The 14,535-nt window shown below is 43.2% G+C and overlaps 1 protein-coding gene across 1 annotated transcript in view; it reads left to right on the top strand.

Moving 5' to 3' along the window:
• The first annotated feature begins 1,635 nt into the window (after positions 1 to 1,635).
• iqgap1 (IQ motif containing GTPase activating protein 1) overlaps positions 1,636 to 14,535 on the top strand; it is a 45,889-nt gene continuing 32,989 nt past the window's right edge. The window contains exons 1-2 of the mRNA XM_006628772.3: positions 1,636 to 1,899; positions 5,067 to 5,169. Of these exons, the coding sequence (XP_006628835.1) occupies positions 1,854 to 1,899; positions 5,067 to 5,169 (149 nt within the window). The 5' untranslated portion in view covers positions 1,636 to 1,853. The remainder of the gene's footprint in view (positions 1,900 to 5,066; positions 5,170 to 14,535) is intronic.

The raw sequence follows: 14,535 nt of genomic DNA, 5'->3' as shown, positions 1-14,535 counted from the left end.
ACAAAACTCAGCACAGATTTTCCTCTGTATAAGGCCTCTTATGAAGAAACCATAAACAAAAAAAACCAATAGTAATATTCTGTTCAGTATAATTCAATAGCAATTCTGTTATATAGGCATCTTTCTAATACAATTAAGGCCACTGTGCTCAAGGCTTATAATAACATAGCACATTGTCTCCATCCGGTAATTTGGCTTGGCAATAAAGATCTATTGCTGCATTAACTGGGTAATAAATAACAGATAGGGCTCTTTTATGTAGATGCTTTGTTATTGCACTGCAGGGTAAGGTCTTGCTGGGTCAGAGCTCCACCATACCTGAAGAGTGCAGGATGGGATTGGGTTAACATCAGGAATAAGACAATGAGTAAATTCATATCCCTTCCTTCCCACAGTGTGTCTGCTCCTGGCTGCTTCAATCTGTTTCTTAAATTGCAAGCAGCCTGGCAACCCCTTGGTTACTGGGTGTGTTATACACAAAAGGTCATGATTTAAGTGGTGATCTCAGTTTCACAGATAAGTGAAGAACGATAAGGGTGCAGACTGAGTAATATTACCTTCAGGGAGACATGGTGGCACAGTGGTTAGAACTGCTGCCTTGCTGGGGCCCCGGGTTCAATTCCTGGGGTGCTATCTGCATGGAATTTGTATGTTCTCCCCATGTTTGCATGGGTTTCCTCCTGGTGCGCCACTTTCCTCACACAGACGGAAGGCATGCTGATAGGATAACTGATTTCTGGGAAAACTGGCCATGGTGTAAGTGTGCGTGCTTGTATCAGTGTGCGCCCTGCAATGGACTGGCATCCTGTCCATGGTGTACCCTGACTTGCAACTTGCATCCTTTTCTTGCTGGGATAGGCTCAGGCTCCCCCACAAACCTGTATTGGATAAAGCTATTAGAAAATGGATGGATAGGACCATCAAAGCTGAGGTGATGGGTCTAGGATTTACATTCTTTGTCACATTAGACCTTAAAGTGCTGTCACAATTGAAATCGAGTCGACTGTTCCTCACTTGGAAAAAATGATTGCCATCATACATTAATATTATAAAAATAACATCAACAGTTCTATTAATACATATCTTTTGTCCACAACTACATGGTGTTCACTAGCTACAGTAGCTGTGACAGGTTCATCTTAATAAATCACAGATCCATTATCTGCCAAAGCTCTACTTCCGCCTAGTGCACAGTAACTGCAACAGCAGCCTCGTTACAGAGCGGCTGCAAACTACAGCGGTGCAGGTTACTCAAACCAGTAAATACACTGGTTACTCAACCAATATTTTATTAGTTACAAGTACACAGATGTCGCCTTTTCACACAAACTAATCCCGTAAGTCTTTGCTTGTTTTTTCTTTAAATATGTGTCCTGAAGGCAATTTGAAAAGAGTTGGTTTAAGAGATTTTTTCGAAGTGTAAAACTTATCCTTGATTTAAATAATGTTTTATAAAGCACCCCCCCCAGTTTATATATACGAAAAGAACTCGCCATTTACCTCACACGTTTTTAGTCAGGTCTTTACTGATCGTTTGGATTAAAACAGGGAACAACCATTGTGACGCAGGCTTTCAATTGATGGAACAGCAGAGGGCGCTGCTCTGATAGTCAGTTCGCCCGATGTTGATGGGTGTTTCCTGGTTAGGCTACGCATAGTTTAGGATTTAGGAACACACCCAGTGACATCAGTGAGGTTTGAAGAAAAAAAATCTTTTAACACGGTTACTGCAGTGGACCAAGGGGGCCAAGGGCGCCTTCCTAAGCCTCGGCTTTTTACATTTTATTATTAAAAATAGAAAACTTTAAAACTCCTTCAAATACAGTCGTCGGACAGTGAGGATCTTCAGCAAAATGTCAACTTCTGACGAAGCAGACGGGCTTCGGCCGCGGTATGGGTGTAAGTATAAAGTCTCGAAACTTTTTTTTTTTTGCTTCGTCAAATACGACTTACCGAATTGGGAAGAATTGTTCGCTGGAGGGAGCTATCCCGAGGTAGTGGCGCAAGAAAAAAGTGGGGTTGCTTTAACCCATATATACTAAACAGCTTTTTTAACGTTGTCTTAAGAGATGGTTTCAACCTTTTTTCTTGGAAAATAAGACGCAATGTGCAAACTCCCTGTCTTCCGCATTTTGCTTGACTTATAATAAACTTTTTTTTCAGGTTATGTGAGGGTTTACTTCTACTTTCCGATTTCAACTCTCCCTCCCTCTCCCTGTCAACGTGTGAGCCTCTGTCATTTCAATAGACTCACTCCGAGTCGAAACCTGTATTTTACCGTTTCCTTCGCGGCGAATGGAGCTGCAAAAGACGCGATAGGCGTGACCTTAACGTTTCAAAGTCAAAACATCACATTCAAGCTTTTCAAAAGTAGAAGGTGCTGTTAATCACGACCATTTCTATCCCCCTCCCATCTGAATTACTCCACGTGTACGAGAAGTTTAAACTTGTCTCAGACGAGATACTGATCTGTTATTTATAAGGGTAAACTCGTGTACTTCGAATCAGAGGCGAACAACTGAATGACGATGTTTAGCGTACAAAGCCCCTCATGGTACAGTATATGCATCCAGTGTTCATTCATTTACTTTCATATAAAAAAATAATCCTAATCAGCACATGTTATAACAATCAACAAGGTAGTTGTCCGCGACATACATTGGTTCGTCCCTTTTTTGATTTCCGTTTAAACAGGTGTGTCACCTAAAAGGTCAAGCGTAATCGGTTTAATCAATGTGTTTAGTAAGGGGTTACCGGTAAGAGGTGTATTTTGAGTGTGAAATAAGGGGCCCCTCTCTCATGAGCGCACTGGTGCCGCGGATCTGTCGATCCAATCGCAGCGAGCCGAGCCCTCGGCGCGAGCCTGGCTGTTCCGTGCGCGTGTCGGCGTGGCCGGGCGGCTCAGCCGGGTGGAAACAATCCGCCTCTGTGAAGCTCTCGCCGCGTCTGTGCTACGCCCTGCTGCTGCAAAGTCTATTTTGGGACGCTTTTCTCTCAACGCGGGAAGTTATTTCCGGTCTTAACTGCTTCAGACGTACTGTAAAAGGCATTTTTTGGTTTAAAGCGCGCCAGCTGACACCTTGCTTTTTGTAGTTGTATTTCACCTTAACGCCATGTTGCCCACGGTCAATCCGTTTACATTGCAGGTCTTCCCGTAACAAAGCGAACAGAATATCAACAGTATCGATAGCTTTCATACCAGTACCTACTCATTTACAAAACAAGCCGAGAGAGGTCACATTCATTTTTAAACCGGCAGATACAATGTTAAGTGTTTTAAAATAATCTTATCTGCACAAACCAGGATGTTTATTTTGACTTTCTAATGGCATAAAACCAAAACTGCCGGTTTCTCCCTTCCACCTTGGGACACGGACAGGCCGACTGTGCGGGCTCATGGCTGGTTCGTGTGCGAAGAAGCAGCAGAGGCATGTGGGCTCATTATGTGTCCCTGTGTAGCTATTCCCTGCGCTGGGCGGTCTTGGTCAGATTTCCAGAGCAGAAGATGGCACATATCCCAGACTGCCAACAAGAAAATCTCACCGACTTCTTTTTCTTCAAGAAAATGCCAGCTCAAGTTTTTGCCGTACCAGTAAAAGGGGGTTGAAACCTTTGCTGAAATTATACTTTCGAACAATAATGAATTGATTTTTGCTAACCATACCCAGTCCATTCCCTTGTCTAGATGCTCTTAAAGAAATGGGATGCAATTCAAGAAGTTAGCATCAGTGATCCAGAGCATTGCAATTAAAATAAAAACTTTTTTTTTGCATAAGGCCGAGAGTGGTATTAATGCCACTCATATTTAGCCAGTGTGGAGTATTGTTCCAGCGTCAGTAGGCATTCACCTGGAAAGAACACCTGAGAGCTTATGCTTTCAGTATGTGTAGAGGTGTTTATAGGGCTTTTGACTCATTGGTCGAATGCTTTTCATATTCTTCTGAAAGGTGGCTGATACCTGCATCTGTACTGCATTTCAGCTCCACTTACAGTACCTCAAAACTCCATCTTCTGAGCCTGAACTTACTAACGCATAGCCCAGGAGCCAGATGAGTTCAGTACCTCTTTCAACATCGGCTCAACACATGAAGCACTGCAGCTCTTTCAAAAGTACAAAGAAACCCAGAGGGCTAGGACGAGCCGAGTTATGTAGTATGAAAAGATATTGAAAAGTGCCAATACTGGTAAAAAAACAGCAGTGAGAAGTTAACTTGTAAATGGGGGAGACTGTTATACCTAAATTGTCTCCAAACAGCAGCCCTTTGATGTAACTCACCATGAAATTAAATTTAATTTTGCGGTCGCTAAAAATCGTGTTGATTATGAAAGTGTGAAATAAAGTAATTAAAGAGTGACTGGGAGATGTAATTAAAGATGAAGGCGATGGCGTCGTTCGCTCTGTGCGCGGTAGGACCTTCATTTAAAAGAGCAGCTGGTGATATCTCTACCTACCTGTAGTGTTTTTGCCTTGGTGGTTGCTTTTGCCTGTGAGCCGCTTCGTTCAGTTCAGGTTTCCCATGACGTCTGGGTAGGCAGTATGTGAGGGAAGGAAATCACTGTGGCACCATCAAGGCTTCGTGCAATACTGATAAAGTTCCCCTGGGCGATTTCCTCACACAGACCCATAAAATGCTTTTTGGGAGGCGTTATGCCAGAGGCAGAGGCAAAATGTAAGCAGAATTAAATGCCATAGAATGGGACAGATGGCATAGACCTGGGTAGGCAAGGTGCCAGTGGCTGATGTAAAATAAGTGGCAGGTTGTTGCACAGAAACCTCCGTAGGGTTTTACAGTTGCCCTACTGCTGTTACAAGACCTAGGCCCGAGAATTGTGCTGACTGGCTCAGAAATAATATTGACATAAATTAAGTGTGAACATATTGTCAGTATATGTCGAATTAAGTGGGAATCAGCGAACCTGGAAGTGAAAAGGCTTGTCTGGCAGGTATTAGATGGTGATCACTGGTGCTGCCACTCCTTGTGTTCGTGCTGGCAGTTTGAAATGATTGAATGTGCCGGAGTGCCAGCATACGGGGCTCTAATCTCAGCTCTTCTTGTGTTTGCCAGCGGTCCTGGACGGCGTGGAGCGCCTCACGGCGGAGGAGATGGACGAGAGGCGCCAGCAGAACATGGCATACGAGTACCTGTGCCACCTGGAGGAGGCCAAGCAGTAAGGGCCTTGTGGGTCGAGGGGGGACATGGTGGCCAGTCTGGGAAATGTCAGTGCCAACGGGGCGCACGCTAAAAACAGCCCAAGTGGGCGCCTCCAAAAATGCTTTTGTTAATTTGCGTTAGTCCTTCTATTAGAAAAAATAAGATTTTTTTATAAGAAAAATGTGATGGATGATATATGGACTTTGGAGACGTACCATCTGACCATCCAGGTCTTAAATCTTAGTTCTTGCAGCCAGTGAAATTAATCCACTTCCAGTCTTGGAGGAACACATGAAGCCGACACCAGAAGAGATACGGAATATCTGGGGAATGGCCAGAGAGTTTGTTTCTGAAGAACACCACCATTGTCTCATAGTGTGTCTGCCTTTATTTGCAGGACTTCCTCATTTTGCTTTTGTACTTTGAGATCTGAGTGCAGCCAACTGTAGTAGCACTATGACTTCACATGAACTCCACGATTCTCTTGAACTCTTACACACTATTCGTGCAGAAATCCATGATGCTGCTTTTAGCACAAATACATAGTTTGCATGTCTCCTTTTTTGATCTTCTTTAACTTAATTTTGCCTTAGGTTACACAAAGCTTGCGAATTTAACGTCTGAAGCATGAATGCTTGTTGTTAATACAGGTGCTGCAGATGAAATTGGTTCCAATGTTTTAAAGAGAAGATTTTTTTTCTTCTGGTTTCTTTTGTGAGAGATTGCTGGTGTGAGAAAAGGCTGCGTATTCTCAGCCTGCCTGGCAGTGTTGAAATAGCTTAAGACTGTTGTTAAGGGTGTCTTATTAGCTTTGCTTGCCCCTGTTGTGCGTTTATGTCTATGAGCAGCTGTTTGTAGACAAACTGCAGTGTCACGAGCTGTAGTGTTTTAGTTCTGTCAATGCTGAGCCCACAGGAGGGGACATGCTAACAGACAGGGTGATGTAACTTGCAACCTCACCATTATAAGACTGACTTGTTGCCATTTTGTCACTAATCGTTTGTCACATTGTCACAGCCTGGCTGCTGGGGAGGACCCGGATGTTGACTGAAGTTTCCCTGCTGGGAAAGGCATGCATTTTGTGTCAGAATTCTTCTCTGTATTTGCGCCAGTCCTCGGACTGGCTTGGTTCATTTTCCTTTTCTTCTCCCCCGATGTGATATGAAACGCTGTTGTGCAAGCTGTCGCTGTTTCTTAATGGTGTGCTGTGAAGCAATGCCCTTTCTTTTGCTTGGGTAACTGCTGTTCCAAGGGCCTGTCGAGGTTCAGTGTAAGAGGAAAGTGTGGAGGACCTGCCTGTGGGTGGCAGAGTGTAATAGAGCTGATGTGGTCATTGCCTGCCTGGTACTGACCAGCAGTCATACGTGTAAAGGCTTTTAGCCGAGGGTAGGGATAGTGCACGCACCTGAAGAAGGCTCCACGTTGTGTTTCTTTTCACCCTTTTCAGCGTGGAATAAAACTTTTATGTGTCCCTTAGGGATATTGCATTTTGTTTTGTGCAATGTCAAAAACCTCTAACCACTACCTGGCCACTGAAACCAATTTGAGGGTATGTCAGTTATCGTGTGTTTGAAACAGCCCCCTGCCTGCAGTTGTGCTCAGAGAGAGGCCTTGTGGGATTAATTAATGCTGGGATTGCTAGAAGTATGTTTCGTGGTCTAAACTGAGCTTGAACTGCTGGAAGGGATTTTTTTATAGGCAGTGGAAAGGGGGAGACTGCTGGGATGGAGGCGATTGAGTGGTAATGGCCATACCTTCACCCCTGACGGTAAACTCAGCTCAGATCACAGTCTGCTAATAACTCCCTTGCCCTGCACTCTCACCAGTCCCGCAGAGGACAGCTAGAACTGTTGTCTTGCTTTTGACAAATTCAATTGCCTCTGCATGTCAAACAAGATGAGAGAAGATTGCTGGCCTTAGATGTCATGACATCATATTGTTTCTCATACAAAACATTTAAAAACCTCTGATCAAGACCCTCTGGCATCAGGTATATAAAGGCTATTGGACCAGTCTATTTGACAGGGCTTTTGTTAAGCAGGTGTCAATAGTGATGGCTGCTCTGTAAAGTTGGAATGTACATCTTGGACTGTTGGAGTGCTCTAAATTAAAGTATTAATGAGCAATAGAGCGGTTTCTGCACACTCATCCTTGTCATTCTGATGGCCCAGACACAAGCAAGAGGACAGAGTGAATGCAACAGGAAGTGAGTCAGTCTCTGCAGATCTCAATATCTCAGAGTCGTCATGGAGACGGGTTCCGGTATACATGTGTGTGTATAAGAGAGAAATGGTGGGAGGTAGTGGGGGTTACAGCCGAGGTGCTGATAAAACACAGTTGTCAGGAAGGTGCAGCAGAAGAGCTGTTACAGGGTCATGCTGTGCAGTACTCCTCTGCTCCTAAAACAGCTGCTTTCCCTTGATCCTCTCGTTCTGACACTGAGCAGCTGCAGTGAGACACTATGCAGCTGTGCACCTACTGAAGCTCTTTTTCCTTTCTGTCCTGGATTACAGAATGTGCTGTCGGTATCTGCAGATTCAGCAGGTTTAGTGGAAGGTCACTCACTTAGGCTATTCTCAGACCCTCAATGAGAAAATGGATTTCAGGATTTTCTAGAGAAATAAAGTATGAACTGTCGAGCACAGGGAGAGCAGTGTTATGGCTCAAACCACAAAGCGTGAGTGGTGGTGAAGGTAAAACACTTGAGGTTCCCCTTCCAGCTGCAGAAAACAACTGTCCTGAAAAATACTTTTGTGCTTTTGAATAAACTCAGAACTTTACAATACAGGGAAACATTACCAGTCCTTCAGGGCAGCAGCCTAGCTTTCCGGTTTTCTTTTACATCTTCCAAACACTGCTATACAGTAACTAACTCTTGTTGGGACTATTTTAACTCTTACCTGCTGGTAGTTGGCTGAGGAAGATGTAACAAGAGCTTAAAGAGACCTGGTGGACAGCAGTATTTTGGGACATGTCGTAATGGTATTTAGTTCAGTCTGCATGTTTTAGATATTTTCATTCTGATTGTAGATGGTTCATTATTTTATAATGCACAGTAGAACTTAAATTCCAATTAGCAGTGCATTTTGCTCATTGTAGAACAGATTACAATCAGATATATAAAATAGCACATGCCATTTTACTGTAAGCTCTGATAATTCTCACTTAGTGTTTCTGTTAACCATGACGGCATATCCCGGCTCTTACTGGGAATGCAAATATGGCAACTGTATTATCAGGAACGATTTCCATTTTTGACAGTCTCTCAGGTATCTTTGTTCCTTTCTTGTTTGCACTGGAGTTTCATGGTCTCAGGAAAGGCAAAAAAATCATTTGAATAGCTCCTCTCTTCAGTTCCCTCTCTTTCATATTGCAAGTTCTCTGCCACGTAGTGGATTTTAATTGCTGCTACTGTTGTCTCAGGCCCTAGAAACACAGTCCCATGTTTTTTTGACAAAGTTACACAATACATAGTTGCTATGCTGGTAGATAAGTAAAAATGCATATATATTTTTCTAGATCAGCTTTTATGCAGTGCTAAACCAGTGAGCTGGAGAGGAAATTCTAAGCTCAAGCTTTCTCCATGACATGGTTTTTAGAGCCTCCCAAACCCGTATAAAAGCGAACACTGCTTGATTTCTCTTTGTCTCACATGACTCCTTTGTTACCTCTTGATCTAAACTGTTGGGATTGGAAGCAATTATGGTGTTTGAGTCCATAACTCTCAGATAATTGTCTGCTTGGGAATGTGTTTCAGCTTGTTCAGCAGAATAGCACGCAAGTTCCTCTTCTACCCATCCTACAGGAGCTACACCTCGATATTGTTACTGCACGCTTGCCCCATGTAAGGGGACGTCTGTGCAAGTGGTCAACAGCCACAGCTAGGGCTCCATTCCCCACTGAGAAACGGATCCATACTCTGGCTGCACCGTACTGTGAAGTTTGGTTTCACCCCACTATTCATTCAGCCAAGTGGTGGTCTCTCCAAGTTCCTCAGCCCAGACCTCAAACCACACTGCCGCCCTCCCCCTCACCCTCCCCCGGTCCCTCAGATCTAACCTGCTTGTCCTTCAGCGTTAAGCACACACTCTTCACCTCCTTCTGCCCCCTGTTTCAGATCTTACCTCAACCACACTGCCCCCCTCACTTTTTTTTGTCAGTCCCTTGGCAGTAGCCTCACAAAACACTACCTCCAAATATCCCTAGTTCCCCCTGCTGCCACCAGCTCAGAGTTCCCTTCAGCCCACAGCCAAATGCTGTTTGTGTTTGAGGGCAGTAGGTGTTCAGTTATGGCTGCCGAGTGTGTATGCGAGATACTCCAATGTTTTGTGTATTTGAAGTGTGTTTATATTGAAGATGTTAATGACAGGCTGTAGTAGCATTCATCCTCAGCTCTGATAGACTCCAGATTTTAGGATGTGTGGTCTGTAAGCACTGTACTGGAAAGCAGTTAGAGTAATAAGAGCTCTCCTTTACCAGAATGCTGGCATACTGACAGCTTTAGTGTCAAGCATTCTCTGTTCCTGGAAGGGTGACACTGGCAGGACCCTACAGACATACAGCGGAAGAGGAAACTGTGACAGCAGCTGTTACACTGGCAAGTCAGTTTTTTTCTGCCGTATCTTCGCAGATGGTCTCGCACATTGTGCACAGCAGTTCACGGCAGCCTCGCCTTTAAAGGGGTGCTTTGCACTTAATCCAGTAGAGGACAAATTTCATTTCCTAAAATGACTTAACTTTTTTTTTTAAAGCTCTTTCTCACCGCGCTCATCAGTCGGAATGTCTGGAATGAAAACGTACCGTTTGCGTGTACTGAAGCATCTTTAAAAACGCAGTAGAGAAGGTGGGGGTTTGAACTTTTTTTTTTGTGCTGAAGTGTTCCACAGATGGAATAGGAACATCAGCACACACCAGGTGACAGGGTCTTTACCAGCACAATCTTCTGCAGCTACCAGTGGCAGGATTGCAGAATGACTTTCACAAAACTGGGCTTTCAAAATGGTGAGGCCCAAGGAGTTTCTAGGTCACACATTGATAAGTTTAAAAAAACCTGTGCGTTGTGTAATGGCTCTTCTGATCATCTCGATGAAGGCGTGTCTCTTTACGGAGCTTTGAAGCTGGATACAGTGGCAGAGAATTAACTCGGCAGGAAGAGGTGACTGAGGTCTCCAGTGGCTGTGTGTTCACCTGGAGAGTGTTGAGAATGGAAGCTGTCGAATTTCTCTTTGAAACCTCAGAAGTCACTGGCTAGCGTGCGTTCATGCCATTTGAGCTGTCAACAAGAGCTACATGCTAAACAGCAATCCGAGAGCACAGTTAATTTTATACCGACAAGCCAAGCAGAACTGGATGATAACAGAGGACTTAGTGGCAGTCAATAATAACAGAGATGGGTTTGAATGGCTCCACAGAAGCAGAACGCCATGTAATTAACACTGTAAATCATCTGGCTCTCACTTTAGCAGTCAGTATGCCTCTGCTAGCCTGAATATCATTTCTTCAGATATGTTCTTCTTGTTTCAAAGTGGAATTGCTGAAGAAGAGATGTCATTGGAATACATTTTTAGGATTGGGCATTGTTTCACTTTTCGTTCAAATGTTTCATGAAAGTGTTATGCTGGTCAACGTCATACTGTACATGCAGAGCCACTATGTTGAGTAAGTGTGCAGAGAGAAAGAGTTCTTACTAGATCCATGGGCCCTCATGTTAAAGATGGAGCTGGTAAAGACTGAAGGCTGTGTACTGTACTCATAGCAGGCAATTTGAAGAAAACCAGGCAGGGTGCATTAAAAGGCACCATTCATACTTCTGTAATGGCCCTCCTTGCAGACTGAGTTTCCTAGCCACACAGAAGCCATTGTTTATGTAGATGTAAATAATCTTTGAATTTTTTTTTCTTTAAGAATAGGCTCCTCCAGTTGCAGAAATTATGTAAATCTACAGTATATGATGTAATTTCCTTGAATTACTTTACCTGTAATACAATGGAATTTAGGACTGAGTTATACAAAATGAACTTCTTCTTGAGTGACATATGCTGCTACAGCCCAGGAGGTTGCCCTGGTCCGTCGGTGCAGCGATTAGGGAACTCTGCTTGTTCCTGTGTAGATTGTTGTCCATTTGTTTAGATGTAAGAGAACTGTTATTATTTTCGTCTTTAAATTATGTCCGTTTAGTGCTGTTCAAAATGTTGTTTCTGGTCCCAGTTTAGCTTCTGCATTTTCAGATCAAAGAGGCAGTAGCTTACCTGTCAGAGTACTAACACTGACTCATCAGGAAATAACAGCTTCTGTTTATCACTGAAATAAGTGTTACCAGGCAACCACAGTTCGAGCCCTGCTGTTAACTGTGACATATACAGACACAGGCCCAGACTGTTTCATTAAGTGGCCAGGCAGTGAACAACAGAAGACTTTTTCATGGCCATGAACCTCATAAAACTGCTGCAGGCCTAAAAAAGAACACAGTATTGGTTTTGTTAAACTGAAGCTAATGGTGACAGTCCTAACAATACTCACGCTAACTTCTTATGTGTACTCAACTGTATCTATAGGAGGTGAAGGAGCATGAAAAGAAAATTCTTATTAGCAAATTATAAGCAAAGTTATCAAGAAAACATCAGTGTACCTTTTAGCAGAACACTTTATTGAACAAACATGACATCCTTAAACTTATGATGATGATTAACATTAGTAATGGCTGATGACTAAAATTCTTAAGCTAGTAGCATGTGGCCACCATTGGAAGCAATACATGCTGTGTATGTGGGATCTCTGCTTTACATCAAGTTGAAGGTTCTTTCATCTGGGATTCTGTCTCATTCCTCTCGTAGAGTCTTTATAAACATGAGGCACACCTCATACCAGCTCATTCTACGAATGTTCGGTGAGTCTCAAGTCTGGGAAGTTAGGCAACTGCAGCAGTACTGCCACATGGTTTATAGGTCTGGGTGAGTGCACAGAAAGGACACGATCTTGATCAGTGTAGCACCTTGCAGTCAAGTTGCCATCCATCATTACAAGCGGAGTTCTACAGTGTCTAGAAAACCCCTAGTGAGATGTTAGGTCATGATCTGAGAGACCACAAGTAATATCAAGGATGTATTGTGTTGTATTGTATTGTGTTGAATCGTAACAACATGCCGGCTCTGGACTTGCTGGCTGTTGACATCTCGGATAATGAGCAATGGTGTGATTCTAACAAACCAGAGGCACAAAGAGATTGTTCTCTTGGCATATCGGTTTCTTTGTGTTTTTCTTAATTGATTTTCAATGGACATGACATTTAAGAGGATAAATAATATATCAGTCATGTCTAATTAATGCTCTAATAATCAATGAATAGTAATAAATAAGGTAATCTAGTGCAGTGGTTGGTCTTTTGAATGTACTGTATCATAAATAATCTGTTAATTCAAATGACGCTAAAGGTGTTTGGTTAAAATACACAATTTATATATATTTTTCAATCACATGCATAAATATTTTGGTGCTTATGGTGCTTAGTATGTTATAGAACATGCAGTATTTCTAGCCTCTTTTTCATTTTCAAGTACTTCCCCAATAGGATTTATCTGGAGAACTCCGTCATTTCAGAAAAAGTAGGAATGAATATCAATAAGCGTAGGGGAAAATGACTCCCCAAAAAAAGAAACACCAGCATACAAAGATGAAGAAGCCAAACACGCAGAGGGAATGCCATCTGTGCTGATTTGTGTGTGAGGAGAGGCTGTCTGCAGCTGGCTCAGCGCTGAGCCAAACTCCTGTTCGGGCAGCCCTCTACACTGCTCCGTCCCTTTCCTGTCCTACAGTTCCCCCAGGATGAGCAGAGCTTTTCATTTGGCCGTTGGCAAGAGGTCTGGGTTCGTCGGGAAAGTCAACAGTGTCCTTTTGAAGGGACACTACAAACCACATTTGACATCGGCGCACGACAGACCCAGCTCCTGCTCGGGCCTGAGACAATGTGGTAGGATTCCCCGCAGAAGAGTGTAGCTCCTGAGCAACATCTGGAATTCCTTTCACTGAGGACAGATTTATTTCCCAGATGTGTGCTGTTCCTGTCTAAGGTTTCTTTCCTCCAGAGCATCCCGTGCTTGGGGACCTTGGGGGTTGAGGTTGCCTGACATGGGACTCCATGCCTGCGCGGCAGTACAGGTTGACCCTCGCTTTGCCCTCTGCCTGTGTAGCATGGCCCCCTGGTCCTCTGATGGATGAAGAGTCTGTGGGAGCCCAGGAGACCTGCTGTTAAAAGTGTGCTTAAGTGGGTTTGCCATGACAGGGCACATACAGTACACCAGGAGTTCGGAAACCTCCTTGTTCTGTGAAGTGCAGTGATCCATGTCTCGTTGGTGAGTAATTGAAGTGCTCTCATTCCTTGAGCTCGCAGGAGCAGACGATTCCGCCAGTTCTGCCTGTGTCCAGTTTCTTTATCTAAACTGTGGTAACCGAGCCTCACATTCTTGGACAATCAGGGCGCCCTGTGTCCAGTTTCTATGTCTATATGTCTAGTTTTATATTACTGAGCATGACATCTCTGGACAGTCAGGTTTGCCTAACGAAGAACATTTTCAACAGACCTCATTTTCTAGTGTGTTCAGTTAGAATCTCAGTTGAGATCATGAGACCATAAGAAGGCTTCCTCCTGATTGTTACCCAAAGAATCTCATCGGTGTGGCAGTATAAGCTTTTTCTAGACCAACTCAGCACTCTGTATAAATACAGTGCCTCCTGCTCTCAGTGTTGAGTATCCTTCTTGTTAGTTTTCATTTGTGTCCCCTTGTTTGTCTTTCTCTGTTTATTCTGACATCCATGAGGTTGATATTGTCAGAGCTTTTCAGGATTTTTGTAGCTTTGAATCATGTCCTCTCATGGTATTCTGTTAAAGATTAAAAGGATTTAGTTGTTTTAGGTGGTTGGAGCAGAACATTCCTTTAATCCCAAGAATGTATCTGGTCACACTTCCCTTGATCTGTTAGAGAGCTGCAAGATCTTTTCTGTTACGTGGTCACCAGAACTATACATTGCATCAGTAAGACTTGCATTATGTACAGTTTACATGAAACCCCTTGCTTTATAAATTCTACACATCTAAATATATGTACAGTACTAACTTTCTTTCCCACCCTTTACTTAAAATAAACATGTCAGTCATCTCGTGTCTTTCATGAGTAGTGTCAATCTCAGTATTTCTCATCTTGCATATAAATTAATATTTAGTTCATTTTTCATGCCTTATGCAATACATTATGCATGTTATTCATATGCTTAACATCTATAATGTGAGAACCAAATATTTTATAAGAAATCTTATCAAATCAAAATGTAACAAATTGTGTCTTCCATATCCTTGGCTGCTACTGCTTGTTCAGAGAATTCTAATAAG

This window comes from Lepisosteus oculatus, chromosome 5 (genome assembly GCF_040954835.1).
Source record: "Lepisosteus oculatus isolate fLepOcu1 chromosome 5, fLepOcu1.hap2, whole genome shotgun sequence".
Classification (NCBI taxonomy): Eukaryota; Metazoa; Chordata; class Actinopteri; order Semionotiformes; family Lepisosteidae; genus Lepisosteus; species Lepisosteus oculatus.
Note: the sequence above shows the minus strand (reverse complement) of the source record. Positions and strands in the feature narration are given on the sequence as shown.